This window comes from Choloepus didactylus, chromosome 11, assembly GCF_015220235.1.
Source record: "Choloepus didactylus isolate mChoDid1 chromosome 11, mChoDid1.pri, whole genome shotgun sequence".
NCBI lineage: Eukaryota > Metazoa > Chordata > Mammalia > Pilosa > Megalonychidae > Choloepus > Choloepus didactylus.
The window spans coordinates 58,350,137-58,365,373 of record NC_051317.1 but is presented as its reverse complement, the minus strand read 5'-3'; the positions used below and the strand labels follow the sequence as shown (position 1 = coordinate 58,365,373).

The 15,237-nt window shown below is 36.2% G+C and overlaps 1 protein-coding gene across 4 annotated transcripts in view; it reads left to right on the top strand.

Moving 5' to 3' along the window:
* Positions 1–13,241, top strand: part of DROSHA (drosha ribonuclease III) — a 150,669-nt gene extending 137,428 nt beyond the window's left edge. For all 4 annotated transcript variants that reach the window (XM_037799026.1, XM_037799023.1, XM_037799025.1 and 1 more), the window contains 6 exons: positions 4,510–4,651; positions 6,122–6,204; positions 6,296–6,399; positions 8,383–8,475; positions 9,271–9,317; positions 12,979–13,241. In XM_037799026.1, coding sequence (XP_037654954.1) covers positions 4,510–4,651; positions 6,122–6,204; positions 6,296–6,399; positions 8,383–8,475; positions 9,271–9,317; positions 12,979–13,109 — 600 coding nt within the window. In that variant the 3' untranslated portion in view covers positions 13,110–13,241. The remainder of the gene's footprint in view (positions 1–4,509; positions 4,652–6,121; positions 6,205–6,295; positions 6,400–8,382; positions 8,476–9,270; positions 9,318–12,978) is intronic.
* The last annotated feature ends 1,996 nt before the right edge of the window (positions 13,242–15,237 follow it).

Here is a 15,237-nt window from a genome sequence, read left to right as displayed (position 1 = left end):
CACTGTCACTTTTAATAATGTATTCTGCTTTCACCCCATGTCCTTATATTTTTTAACTCTTCAAAACAGTAAATTAGAGTCTATATACTATACACTAGATGGCCCTCTTAGGTAGCTCATGTCTCACAACTGTGGTTTCCTCTGTGGATCTCTGGAGTGAAAAGCAAAGTTGAAGGAAGGATGCCAATATGTTTGACTGTCTGTCTGTTTTAAACCTATCCATCTTTTTTCATTGAAATTTAACTTTAAACTGATAATGAAAGACTGCTGTGCTGAGATAATAGAAAACTTGGAATCAGGATACTCAAAATCAGAATTTATTTGGGATATTTATATTGGTACCTGACATTGCATCATCAATTCAGCAGTATTTTTTTCTGGTTTATGTAGAGTCCTAACTACAGCTTTCTTCACTTTTTCTGGTGATTTCACATTAAACTTTTTCCTCTTGGTGGCGAGGGGGGGTGAGGTGTTAAAATAAGGAGGTGTTACTGACAGGGAAACACTTGGAAAAATGGAGAGCTTTGAAGACAATGAGTTGACAGATATCCGAAAGATTTTGTGTTGAAAACAAATCCAGAGAAATTCCAGAAACTTTCTAGTACTCTTTCTCCGTGAATGAAGAACAAACATATTTTGCCTAGAAAAGCTACTTCTGCTGTTGATAAATCAACAGCTAATATTTCTGGCCTGTTTATTTTGTGCCAGTCACTGTACTTAGATTGTATATGCATTCACTCTGTCACAGTAACACAACTACATGAGGTAGTTTTGCTTTCTGTGTTTTACAGCTGAGGAAACTGAGGCTCAGAAAGATGTAGTAACTTACACAGGGTCACACAGTTAGGACATGGTGGAACCACAGTATGAACCCAGGCAGCTTGATGCCGAGTCTTTTACTTTTTATTACTATATCAGACACAAGGTTGTGTTTACAAAATAGTCTCATAAATATCTCATGCTCAATTAGGTGCTTAATTTTCATTTTCTAGATTTCTGCTAAAAAATAGAGTAGATATTTCTTCTTTGTAATATAGTAAGTTATAGCATTAGCAACTGCAGGCCTTCTAACCTCATGTCTTGCCTCATTCAAATCCATCCACCAAAATGATGAACCTAAAATGAAAAAATTACCTAGCCATTGCCCCCATTTTAAACATTTTGGGGTTCCTGATCCCCTAGAGGATAAAATGCAGACTTATTTTCATGACCCGCAGGAGTCTGTATGCCCTGAGAGGCCTGCCGTCCTCACCAGCGCCAGCCGTCTCTCGCTCTGTTCTAATTTTTCCTTCAGTGCCATTCAGTAGTCACCTTGCTATGTCACAGCCCCTTGTTTTGCCACAGATTTCCCTCTTCCTGGAAAACTCTTCTCCACCCTCAGAAGCAACTTTGGATGCTGGTACTTCAGCCAGGCCAGTGATAATACTGAAAGGTTGCTACCACTTGCTCAGGGTCCAGCTCCCCCAGTAGGCCTTTCTGGAAGACTGGGGTTGAGAGGACCACCGACCTGTCTGCACCTGTGGTCCCTGTGTCACTGCAGCTACCACAGTGCATTGCAGCCAGCCTGTGCAAGCTTCCATAGGACATTATCACCTCCCAGAGGTTTGCGACAGTATGTTGGTCATCTTGGGATTCTGCAGCTGTCAGCCCAGGGCCTAGCATACAACCAGCCTCAATAGCTGTTTGTTACCCAGAATTGCCATAACTTTAGATGTTTTTTTTTGTTTGTTTGTTTTGGTTTTTGATGTTTTTTTCCCTTACTGATCTCCTCAGATCCTATTCTTTGGTAAATAGCGTGATTCATTCTGAAGTAGAGTTCAAAAAAAGTCAGGGAGGGAAATCGTCATTTAAAGAACTGTCATTCCATCTTTCTTGTTTAGGTAAAGAGCAAGGTCTTACTCTTTTCAACTGATCTTCTAAATTTAAACTGACTATAAAAACATAGATGATTTACAGCTTCCTTTCCACTGATTTTTGGTTGAGGCTCTGAGTTTTGGGCAAGAATTTACAGATCTCACTTTCCAGCCACCCTACTGCTTTAAGACCTGTCTGGGCTTGTCTTAAATAAAACTGGAAGCATTTCTGTTTCCTGCCCTCATTGCTTTCTTTCTTTGCCATCAGATAGCATCACCAACACTGGCAGGTGGTCAGTAGGGGCACAATAACTAATGATTTATCATGGTTTATGTGTGCTCATGTGTGCATGGGCTTGTTTGTTCTCAGGCACGAACACTCCAAATACGCAGCCTAAAGAGTTTTCTCCCTTCACCTAAAGCCTATATTCAGAAAGGAACCAACTTTGCTCAACTTAGTCATATTCATAAAATAGCCCTCCCATTCCCCCATGGCCTCAACTTTGAGAACTAGCCCTTTTCCCCACGTTGAATTCCAAACTCAAAAAGATATATCCCTCCCAGCTCAATTATTCCGTAATTACAAGGTATTAGGCTCTCTATAGGTTGGGTCTTCTATTAATGTTATATGCTAGGGTTTTTTAAATTTTGAGCTCCTCTATAGATATTAATTTTAATAAAACACTTAGTGTATTGAAGAAAAGATGGAGTTAGGAGGAAATAGGAGGAAGGGAGCAGAGACAAGCAAAGAGTAATGATCTGAAATTCAATAGCAAGCATGGCTTATGAAGATCAAGTTGTATTTCTCCTTCATGAATCATTGTCAGACAAATTAAGAACATATTGTTTCTTATTTATCTATTGTCAAGGATGCAATATCAGGCATTGAGTATAAATCTTGGTATTCATAAGCTCACTTGACACTATGGAGCCACAGAGCATAAAACTTGAATCCAATAAACAGAATGCGATGTAGAACAGCAGAGGTATAATACCAGCAAGACTTATAGCTCCTTTCTGCTTCTTATCCCTGTTTTCAGGGATGTTTCCTAGAAGGAAGAAATTTTTTTTTAATAGGCTAAGAATTTGTTGTAAGAGAAGTTCTGGTTTAAGGTGCATTATTCCCCCGAATCTTAGAGATTGGAGATAATTATGTTTAGTTTTTGTTTGCCGAGTTGCTTCAGGGTGGGATCCTTATCCTATGCATCTTTATATCTGTCTCCTTCCCTCCAGTCTTCCCCCTAATTTTTCCCATAGTGAGTGGTTAATGAGTGCTAAATGGCTAAATCATCTTGTTTTACAGACAACTCTACAATGGATTGATTATGTAATTTTCATGCTGTGTTTAATGTTAGCTACTTGGATAATTATTGAAGGACTCTTACTGTATGAAATTCCTAGTGGAAATTTTTGTTTTGAATTCCTGAAGTTGATACATGAAAGTTACATTTTAATTTGAATAAAGATAAAACATCTCAGTATGAAAAACTGAGATTGGTATATATAGTGCAAATCTTTAATATAATGATAAAAGCAAAAATGCAGATAAATAGTTTAAATCTTTTAAATAATATTTAATAAAACGCCACTTCCCCAAATCCTGTAATATCTAAGTTTGCATCAATGCCATGAAACTTGAAACATATTTTAAACTTTTAAGAATGTCCCTTTAAAATTAATCTACAGTGACAGCAGATCTTTACCTAGTGGGAGACAAGGAAGATTGATTGCAAAGGAGCACAGAGAACTTGTTTGGGCTGATAGAAATACATTTGGTTGTCAAAACTCATCTAACTGTACACTTAAAATGGGTATGCTTTATATTTGTATGTAAATTATATTTTGATAAAGATTTTTAAAAATGTTCTGTTGTATAGCATTAAACTTAATAAAAGCTTTGACTTTAATCATAGTACAGCATCCCCCCACCCCAAACACACACACACACACACACACACACAGATTAAATATGTAAATGAAGTATTTAAATATCAGTTAGGCAGTTGTTAGAGGGCTGCCTCTTAAAAGAACACATCATAATGAGTGTTTATTATATTTTTGCACTTAAGTATCTGTTCCCCATTCATTGATAAGAATACCCTAGTTTTCTTTGGAAAAATATATCTGTTTTGTGCATCCTTGTGGTAATGTCCTTTACATTAGCCAAAGGTGGGCATTGGGCCCATTGTTGGGAGATGGGACCCTCTCCTCCAGTATTTTAAGTCTGCAGTTCAATCTCACATGAACCAGAGGGGAAATGTGGCAATTTTTTCTTGTCCCAGAATTCTGCTAAGATCATCACGAGTTCCTACTAAGTTGATTCCTAGTGCAACTCTGGATATTGTCCCTTCTTGAACCTGGCTGGCTGGCCTCCTGTGTGCTTCCTGCGATCCTTCCAATAAAATGTTTTTTCTGTATTAAAAAAAATATATCAGGCAAAATCCAGGATAGCAGAGTCAAGTAGTTATTAGGGAGAAGCTAGAAGTGTGTGGGATGTGTCACTGATGTCTGAGGGCAGTGGCTGAGGAATTAAACCATCCCTTACCTTGGTGTCCCTGTCAGTGAGATAGTCTCAGATTGGTTGGGCCCCCACATGGGAACAAGAGAGACCAAAAGCAAAATTGTTTCTAAATGTACTTTAATTTCTTTTGGCCAGTTGTTGCGAAGCTCTCTGGTGAATAACAGAACTCAAGCCAAGGTAGCGGAGGAGCTGGGCATGCAGGAGTATGCCATAACCAATGACAAAACCAAGAGGCCCGTGGCCCTTAGGACCAAGACCTTGGCAGACCTTTTGGAATGTGAGTCCTACAGAGTAAAGCTTTTATCCTACCCTACAGATTCAATGGTTAAATCACATGGATAACACTTTCTTCTTTTCATTATTTTGTTCTGACTAAAGAAACTACTTTTCTATCTTAATTCTTACTAATACTTTTTTCCAAAGTTTGTTTGAAGGAGAGTAATTTGGAATTAAGACAAGTGAATAATTGCTTTTATATTCAATGGTAACCCACCTCTCCCCATTCCCACCCCTCTGTCTCGTCCCCAGCCCTCAGATCCCTTTGCATGAAACAGTAACAATACGGAGCATGGTAATTATGAAGTATAGCTTTTTTGCTACCCAGTAGCCTTCATATAGGGGCATAGAAGAAGGAAGGGTAATGTATTCACTAAATACTAAAATTATTGTCTGTTGTTTTGAATGAGCTCCAAGTTCTGCAGGCAAATTCTTGTCCCAGAATTCTTTGCAACTTCTGATTTGATGTGGTAGCATTATAAATAATTTTATTATAACTAATTAAGAATTGTACACATAATTTTATTGTTTCTGATATATATCGAAATAAGTGGGCTATTTACTGGGTCTTAGAACTTGTTTTTCTTAATGTTAACAGTATTTTTTGGTAATTGTAATTCTATACAATTATTAAGGGTACCATATAAAACCAGCTTATTTACAATGTGCAAAGGCAGTCTGATTAAAGAACTTAAAAGAACTTCTTTTTCAATTAGAGACAAGTAATTTCAAGATTAACATTACCAAAAAATTAAGTTGAGAGATCAGTCTTACTGTTGATTTTTTTTTTTTTTTTTTTTTTTTTAGCTCAGTGAAAGACACTGTTATTTCTTCTTTTAAAAATCTTACTATTTGTTTACTTGGTTAAGATACCTTTTAATGAATTCATCTTTGGGAATCACCATTTATCAATACAAAGTAGAATAAATTTTTATATTGTCATTAAGCCCAGAATGAAGTTTTTCTCAGTTTGGGCAGATTTTTCCCATAAATTGTCCCATTTCTGTTCCTGAAATTTAACATAGAACCCTTGTCAGTGGGTGATTTCCTTAAGATTGGTGTTGAGAAGGCAGATCCCAAGGACTTGCTCATTCTGATGGCATATCTCATCTTCAGGTTGTATTTGAGGCTAACATGGTTGTGTTCCTAGAAAGCATTCTTTCCTTGCTATATGGCAGCATTTGTGTATTGTTTTAGTTAACCTTCATTTAGCACTTACTGTTGCCTAAATGCAATTTTGTCTCTGTGCTCTGTGATGCTGCACCTTAATCATACATCTCTGTTGCTGCGTCCAATATTGGTAGATTGAAAGTAGTCTTCTTTGAAGAAAGATGAAAAGGTAATGCTGAAAAATAAAGAGGTCCTGAAAGTTGAAAACCTTTTTAAGCTGCTTCTTAAAAGTTTCAGTCTCTTACTCATTCTGATAATTAGCAATGAATGGTGGTTTATTTTTAAATGTTCTTTTTTTCAGCATTTATTGCAGCGCTATACATTGATAAGGATTTGGAATATGTTCATACTTTCATGAATGTTTGTTTCTTTCCACGATTAAAAGTAAGCTCATATAACATTTAAATTAGTGGTATGCTTTCTGTTTGGTGATTCCAGAATCCATTACTAAATACTTTTTGGGGGCTTACTACAGGAGTTCATTTTGAATCAGGATTGGAATGACCCCAAATCCCAGCTTCAGCAGTGTTGCTTGACACTTAGGACAGAAGGAAAAGAGCCAGACATTCCTCTGTACAAGTAAGTACCCACAGCCCACAGTCACCGGATCCAGCCTTGCTTGGAGTTGATTCTCCACTTGACTTGAGGGAAAACTAGTCATTCTCAGGAAATTGTGGCAAGTGCCCTTCACTGAAACTTTCCTGAGGGTCAGTGTGACTAAATAGTTTTTACATGAATTTTTATATTTGTCTTCTTATTCCTTGTAATTTATAGATCTAGATTAGAAGGTTGTGTGTGTTTGTATGTAACAATAGTTGGTTGTCTCTCTTCCCTCTCCTCTGAACACCTGCTGGCCTCCGTCTCTGTCACCTGACAGATACACTGTCTCCCGCAGGTGGTCACTTTTGGACATAAGGCTGTCGTCCACTGGTGCTGTGTTACTCAAATATTTGGTACTTTTCTTCTCATAATTTGTAGCTGCCTTACTTTTGAATATCTTTAGTGACAAATGTTTATGCTCTGAGTGGTAGCCAAAAATTACTACAAAGAAACACAGGTAAATAGTGGGTCACGACACCATGTCACACCAGTTTTGATGAAAACAGGAGGTTTGTCTGTGAGATAGAATAATTATCTTGAGACACTCATGCATTGGTTCAAAAGGTGGTTTCAAAGAGGAATTCCCAAATGGAAGGATTATTGAAATGGCTGGGTTGCTTCCCAAGGTATCATCTAGATGTAATTTTAAGTATGTTTAAAAGTCTAGTTTCACCCCTTACCTGCGCACACATGGTTGCGAACACACATTAGTGTGTGTGTATGTATTCTATATGGAATAAAAGCCCCTCTTTGTCAGACTTCAGAATACTCAAGTAAGAATACCAGAATGGTAGATGGGAATTTTAAATCCTTTTTTATATTTTTAGTAATAGTCACAACACTTTATAGACTTTTTCCCCCAAAAGAAACCTGAAGCCAAGAGATGGTTAAGTCACCCCACAGCAGGCTACCATAAGTTGTCCCAAGAAGCTGTCACTGCTAAACAATGTTTCCTTTATTTATAGGGATAAAAACCAAATGTTTGGAGATAGCACTTTAATATGTGCCTAACAAGCAAAATGAATATCCAAACTATATTATATGAAGGGTTCAAAGTATTTCCTCATTCAAGCGATAATTAAGGTTCAATAAATAAAATGAGGATGACAAACTTCTCATAGCTCAGTCATGATTATTATAATAAGGACTACCTTAAAGAAGCCATCCGTGTAATTTCATCCCATGGAATATATAAACACAAAGGAAATTATTTCTCTCCCTTCTCATAAATCCCCCAAAATACACAATGTTTGTTCATTTTTATCAAGATGATAGGTTGTTTTACATAGTTTTTTCAGGATTACTGTGTTCATTCCATTATCTTTGTTGGCTACTTTTAATTTCCCTTTTCCATGAAGTTATCAGTTTTACTGCATTTGAAATCTACACTATGTCATTAAAATTCAGAGGACCTGAAGCTTTGTTTTTTCATGATTGTGTTGTATACTTGGCATTATACCACCTTTGAAATGATCTCAGATGTTTCAGGAACTAAGTACACTTTCTGATATTTTAGGTAAGATAGCAGACATTAGAAAGAATCATTCAGGATGATTCAAGTTGTATTACCCGAAGATTTGTTTCCTAGCTGTGATTAGCAGTAAAAAAGGCTGAAACTGTTGACTTTTCACTAATAAAATTTTGTTAATTTTGTGATATTTGGAATGTACACAGAAATTGTTTAAAAATAGTTTACACATCACTGGTAGCCTTCAGATATTATTCATATTGCTTTGGAAAAAATACAAAAATCCAGTACAGAATTTTAAAAATTTCCTACTTTAAAAGTTCTCTGTTTTTGTCAAGTTAATAATCAAAAACTTAGTCCTTTACTTCTGCTATTGTCACTTTTACCTTCCTCTGTCTAGGCAACAAGAAGATGCTTTTATTTAGAGCAACATATTAGCAATAACAATTAAGTAAGGCTTTACCATAATTAGTGCTCTTTCCTTTCCCTTGCAGGACTCTGCAGACAGTAGGGCCGTCCCATGCTAGAACCTACACTGTGGCTGTGTATTTCAAGGGAGAAAGAATAGGCTGTGGGAAAGGGCCAAGGTATGAGACGAAAATACGTTTCATTTTTTTGAATAAACATTCTCTGTGTCTGACAAGTCCCATGTGGTATTTCCATACTCTGCAGTCTGTCTTTTTAAAGTGTAGAATGTTCAAGGGTATCAGCAAAGTGACTCCCAAGGATTAATGTCCCCACCAGCCCCAGTCCCACACTTGAGAATCGGCCTTGGACAGTTTGAATGCCATTGTATAATGGGCTTTAGCTTTATTGAGAAAACTACATTACCTAGTGCACAGGTAAGATCTGTCCGGTTTTAGTTACCCAACAGAGTGCACATAAATGCAAGCAGTTTTTGGGACTTGTAAGATGTGTCATATCGTGCATGACCCAGCCATCAGACATTTGATTTCTCATTGCTACTCACTTGAGCATCGTGGAAATGATGTTTTCCTTGGGTAAAAAGAATTATGTGCTTTATCACTTTTCTTTGCGCCCTCCAATATGTATCTTAAGCTGAAAAATGATATAGATCATATAGAACATATGTATAGTTCAGACTTACATAAGGAATTCTTCAGCCCGAATATAAATGGAAGACATTTTATTACAGTATTAAAAGTGTGGAACAAATAACCTAAACGGGCTTTGTGCAAATAAATAACAGTTCTGCATGCTTTTGTGTGGATTCCTATTTGTGCAGTTCAATATGTGACAGTAGAAGTAATCAGATAAAACTTTATGCACCAACCCTGAAAATCAGTATGAATCATTTGTAACCATGTTACGTGTTTTTGAAAAAAATCCTTTAAGTCTACCTTACCTTTATTTTTTAATAGTATTCAGCAAGCAGAAATGGGAGCAGCAATGGATGCACTTGAAAAATGTAAGCCTATCTCTTTTTCTATAATTTTATGTTCATATTGTAATTAGTGTTTTATGGAAAGAAAATGGGGAAATGGAAAAATGGTAAGTACTGATAAAATGTGATCTTGTTTTTTTTCATAATTATTCTGTGCACTGAGTGAGATATGTATAAAATGGGCTTATGATTTTTTTAAAAGTGTTCCTGAATGCTTTCTGATCTGCATTTTCGTTTTTTGCATGGAGTCCTACTCTCAGTCCAGGGAACACATGTGAACAACCTAATATGTTTTCTTTTATATTTTTCTCTGTACTTCTGAAATCTCATACAGACATAAAAATATACATGTAAAGGTCTTTTTTTTTTTCCCATTGTTTTATTAAAATGGTGTGATATTTACTTTTTTCTCTGCACCTTTCTTTTCTCACTCAGTACTATATCATGGTCAGTCCTTGCAAGTCATCCAGAGTGGCTATAATTAATTCATTTTTTCCCTCTCATTTTGTTTTATTAGAGAGTTTAGGTTTACAGAAAAATCATGCAGGAAGTACAGAGTTCTCATATACCCCCCCCAACACACAGTTTTCCCTATTATAAAATATTTTACATTAATATGGTATGTTTGTTACAATTGGTGAAGCAATAGTAGTATAATTGTACTATTTACTATAGTCCATAGTTTTTACATTAGGGTTCACTCTTTATGTTGTGCAGTCAATTCATTCTTAATGGCTGCATAATATTTCATGTTGTGGATGTGCCATATTTTATTCAGCTTTTTTATTGTTGGTGGACACTTTGTTTCTGTTTGTTTTGTTTTGATCACTGTAGACAATAAATGTCTGTATATTGGTGCCTTTAGTTCTGTGGGATAGAGTCCAAGAGTGGGATAGCTGGGTTGAAGAAAAAGTGCATAATTGACCATGTAGGGAACTGCATAGTCTTTTATAAATAAAAGGTTTAAGTACAAGGAATTTTTCTTCTGAGGTATATAGTACTGTGGGCCAAACACGACAGTGCAATTTTATTATGCTTCAAGTACTCAGACTAACTGAGGGGGTGGAGAGCAAAGTATGGGAAGCTAAAAGTGAAGAGGCACAGGATTCTCGGCCACAGGGAGGGATTCCAGGAAAGGCAAGAGGGCCAAGAGCCAGGTGGAAATGAGTGGCCAGTGTGTTCCTGTTGAGAAAGTGGAGTAGTTAAGTCGGGCAGAAACCAGTGCTGCCAGAGTCCAGCGGGCCTGGAATATTCACTGAGTTTTAAGTTGACTCAGGGAACTTTTTCTCCATTATATGTAAATATACAAGCACATGTAAAATAAAAGTGAGATTGCACTTTCCACTTATAAAATTGTTGAAGTTTATCTTTGGGTCATTTTGCTTGTTTTGTTTTCAACTAAAACAGTACTAGAAAGTTGGCCTGTTCTGAGACAGAGCTCTATATACATACCAGTAGGTAGGAGTGAATTGGTTTAAACTGCTGGAAAGTAATTCAATAGTATGTATCAGGTCCTTAAAGAAATTTATACTGTTTGATCCAGAGATTCCATTTCTAGGAATCAAATCTAAGGAAATAATTGGAGATGTGAGCCAAAGCTGACTTACCATGATAATCATGACAATATGATCTATAAGAGGTAAAAAAAAAGTTTAAACTGCCTGCATGTTTAACAGGAAGTTTTCAAACAAATTATGGTTTATCCCAGGAGTTGGTGAACTTTCTGGAAAGGACCAGGTAGTAAATATTTCAGGCTTTGTGGGCCATGAGGTCTCTGTCACATCTGCCACCTAGCTGCAGGCACAGGTAATATGTAAACGAATGGGTAGGTCTGTGTTCCAGTAAAACTTTTATTTACAAAAACAGGTGGAGGGTGGGATTTGGTCTTTGGGCAATAGTTTACCAATCCTTGCTACTTCCAAATGTTGTAATATTTTGCAGCCATTAAAATAATGTTTTTGAAGACAAATAATATGGGAGAATGCTTATGCTAGAATAAATGAAAAAGTGTACCCACAAATAACATACATGTGCTGTAGGCTCAGTGTAAGCGGTTGGTAGGGGGATGATTTTAAGTGTTTGTATGTCTTTGTACAATATAAATACACATTTATATTGTGTATTTTTGGTGTTGTATAACTTTACTTCATATGAAGGAAAAGGCTCTAAGGATATATTCTAAAAGTTTTTCAATACTTAGATCCAAGTGGTTGGATTTTCTTTTTTTAACACAAATTGAATTTTAGAATAAAATTTACTAAGAAAGTAGAGTTCATTATGCGGAAACTTGCTTTACAACTCACTTTTTTGGATTTGTCTGATTTTTTTTTTTTAAAGCACCTGTAATACTTGAATCTGTGTTTTATGCAATACATCAGAAATCAATTTAACATCATTTAGGGGATAGGATTTTATTACTGCTTCATTGCTGAAATATAGGTATCATGTTCCTCTTTTGTTTAAAATTAGTCACTGACTCTCAGATATACAAGGTCTCTACTAATTCACTGCCTGCCTTCTTGATGCTTTTCTTATCACCCCGTCCTTTTTCCAACCTGGGACTAGGATGGAACACTGTATAAAAAAGGAAGAACAAAAGAGTTTAGGAATATGCTATGCATGTAGGTCCATTTTTATTGTGCTTCACCCTTAAAAAAGCAAGCACTTGCTTTTCCTCAGACATGTCATGCTCTTCCACATTTCTGATTCTTCATATTTCTGTGTAAGTACTACATCTTCTATATAACAGTCCCTTACTTGGTTAGTCAGAACAGTGTCGTTCTTTTTCTGCATTATCAGAAACCTTGAGTGGTCCTCATTCTTGCATGCATCCCTTTGTGATTCCTGGGACATAAATGTTTGTTGAATAAGTATGTAAAATGACTGTTGCTGGTTCTGTACTTGAATTCTTACTCCATTGCTACCCTTATATCTACAAATGACAGCCGAATTGTAAAATTGTAAAATTACTAAATCTTAATCAAGATTTCCATCGTGTCAGCACTGTTGCATAGGATCTAATATCAAACTAAATATAGCTTAAATTATACCCTTAAGTGACATGTTTCCTTTAACCAAATAAAAGTTCTCTACCGTGTTGTGGATATAGATTTGGCCCTTTCTTGGTAATCTTTAAAAACAGAATAAATTATGAGGTGTAACGATTTAGGATGTGCCCTTCTTTTGTCCATCTGAACCTTTTTTGCTCTTCTCTTCAGAAACTTTAATTCTTGGAAAATAATGGTGTAATAATATGATTATTTGTTTGAGGTTTTTGGTTTGAGCTTTTCAAAAATATGCAGCTACATTTTACTGTATCCTTTAATCTCTCCCTGCAAATCACTTGTTGCTAGGAGAATGATGTTAAAGCACCTGGGTAGAAACATTTTGAAACTGCATGTCTGTGTTTTAACATTTCTCTGTGTTCTGGTGTCTTTTATCCTCAAATTCACATCAAATATCAAAGTCTAGAATCGGGGGTGCTGATCCAGAACTTCCAATATGCTTCTGAATGCTGAAAGAATAAGGGGAGAAAATGAGCAATTTTTTTTCCTCTTACTTCCCAAAATACACATGTATATACTTCATGTGAATGTGTGTTTGTATGTGTATGTGTTTAATTTGCATCATTCTCTGCATTGGTGGCTATCCTTTATTAAATATTAAATATATCTCCTTGTGTTAGATAACTTTCCTCAGATGGCCCATCAGAAGCGATTCATTGAACGGAAATACAGACAAGAGTTAAAAGAAATGAGGTGGGAAAGAGAGCATCAAGAGAGAGAGCCGGATGAGACTGAAGACATGAAGAAATAAAGGAGGGCACAAAAGTGGTGGCATGTTTACTTGCTTAATAACTGTGACTGTTGCCCATTGAGACCTAGCCTAGTTTTCCTACAGAAAATGAATGAAGTGTGCCCATTGAAATAAAACTCAAAGTCAAATCACTATTGTTGTTTTACTGATCTAATTTTCTGTTTTTAGCTGGATGGTCTTTATCAGAAAGCATTGGATTCCTCATCCTTTCAGTGAAAAACTTCACTTTGGTGGATGTGCATATTCCCTTGCTCTTTAAACAATAAAATTCAAGAAGGATATTATTTATGGAATAGGTCCCATTTTTCAGTATCTCAGAATGTGACCCCAGCCTTTCAACTGACAAATGAAAATTCTCTTTACCAGATATTTTGACTACACTGTATTAAACAACTATACTTTTTGAAATCTCTGGATTATTAACTAGATATTTCAGCTTTCATCTGAATGTTTACCACGTCTCAGCTGGAAATATTGAACTTACCTCTCTCTAAGCAGTGAGTCCTGTGTAGAAGGAATCCCTTTCAAGTTTAACTAGCTTATGGGAGGGGGAAAAACTGATATTTGAGTCACATGTATTCTTTATATCCTTAGAATTGGGGAGAAAATGTGAGTCTAAGCCAGATCACGCTTTAAATCAGGTGCTGTCACTCTGGGGTCAGTGGACCCTTTAATGAGTTTATAGATGGGCTTCAGGGAAGTTTTGCAACCTCCTGAAATTGTATTCAGTTCTGTTTGTGAGTTTGGATTTGGGGAGGGGGTGAGGAGCAGGAAGAAGGGAGTTCTTAGCTTTCATCAGCTTCTCAAAGTGGTCCCTGCACTAAAGGGCTAACATTACATTAAAAGACATGACATTTTTAAGGAAAATGTTATTTTAAACTGAACGTCACTGATTTCTTATTAATAAAGGCAAAACTTCTTTTTAAAATAAATGTGTTTTGATTATTATTTAAGCAAATATCTAGTGAGTATCTCCTGGGTGTCGGACACTGTTCTAGGCTCTGGGATGCAGCAGTGAACAAAACAAAAATCCCTGCCCTTGGGGAGCTTGTATGTAGTGCAGGAATACATATAACAGACAAGGAAGTAAAATATACGGCATGTCATGTGACGATGTGTGCAGTATGGCAGAAAATAGAGCCAAGAGGTGGGATGGGTGCAGATTTCAAGAGGGTGGTCGGGGAGATCTCGCTAAGAGGGTATCATTTGAGTTAAGAATGAAAGGAGGAAAGGGAGCGAGCCATTCCGGTATCTAGAGAGCATTTCTTATATATATAACTATTAAATGTTACATATTTGTTGTTGAAAATTTGGAAAATATATTACTTTTATTAGGATAAAGAAACAAATATTACTTTGAAAATATTGTGGAAGAAGCCATAAACAGAAAAATCATTCATGATTTCATCACCCAAAAATGTATATCCTTTCAAGCCTTCTGTGTATATACCCACATGCACATATGCACTCCAGTGTGTTTTAACACTAGAATACCGTACATATGGTTTTTATATCCTTTTTTATTAACTGATAAGTCATGCATATCTTTCAGTGTTGAATTCACATTTACATATATCTGTTGATGGCTGCATATTAATACATACATGCCGTTTAGGAATATATCATAATTAATCTAATGGAAGACATGTAGACTGTAAGCAAATTGTTCCTATCATATATACATACAGACCTCTAGGGTTTCTTAATTTGTTAATATAAACACAATAAAACAGATTGTCCTGCTGCCTTCCTCCCCACCAGAGATGCCAAGAGAGAATTGGAAGTTCAGCTCTGGGGAGGGAGAAGACGGCTCCATTTTGAGCTGAGTTGTTTTGTACATCTACTGCCCTATTATACATCTACTGCCCTATTAGGTGCTATCGCTGAGATTATATATAAAGTTATATGAGCAGCAGATAGCGGTAGGACTGAAAGGAAAACGATTATGGATTCATAGGGGTCATCGAAAATGGTGCAAGCCAAAGAAAAAAGGCAAGGGAAAATATTTGAATTTTTAAAAACCAGCACTTTAACTAGTCTTGTATGTGCGTCACAATAATGCCAAAGCCAACAGGCCATTAGGGAATTTTTATTGGACCTTGACTTTTCTTCTCTGTAGTACTCTGGC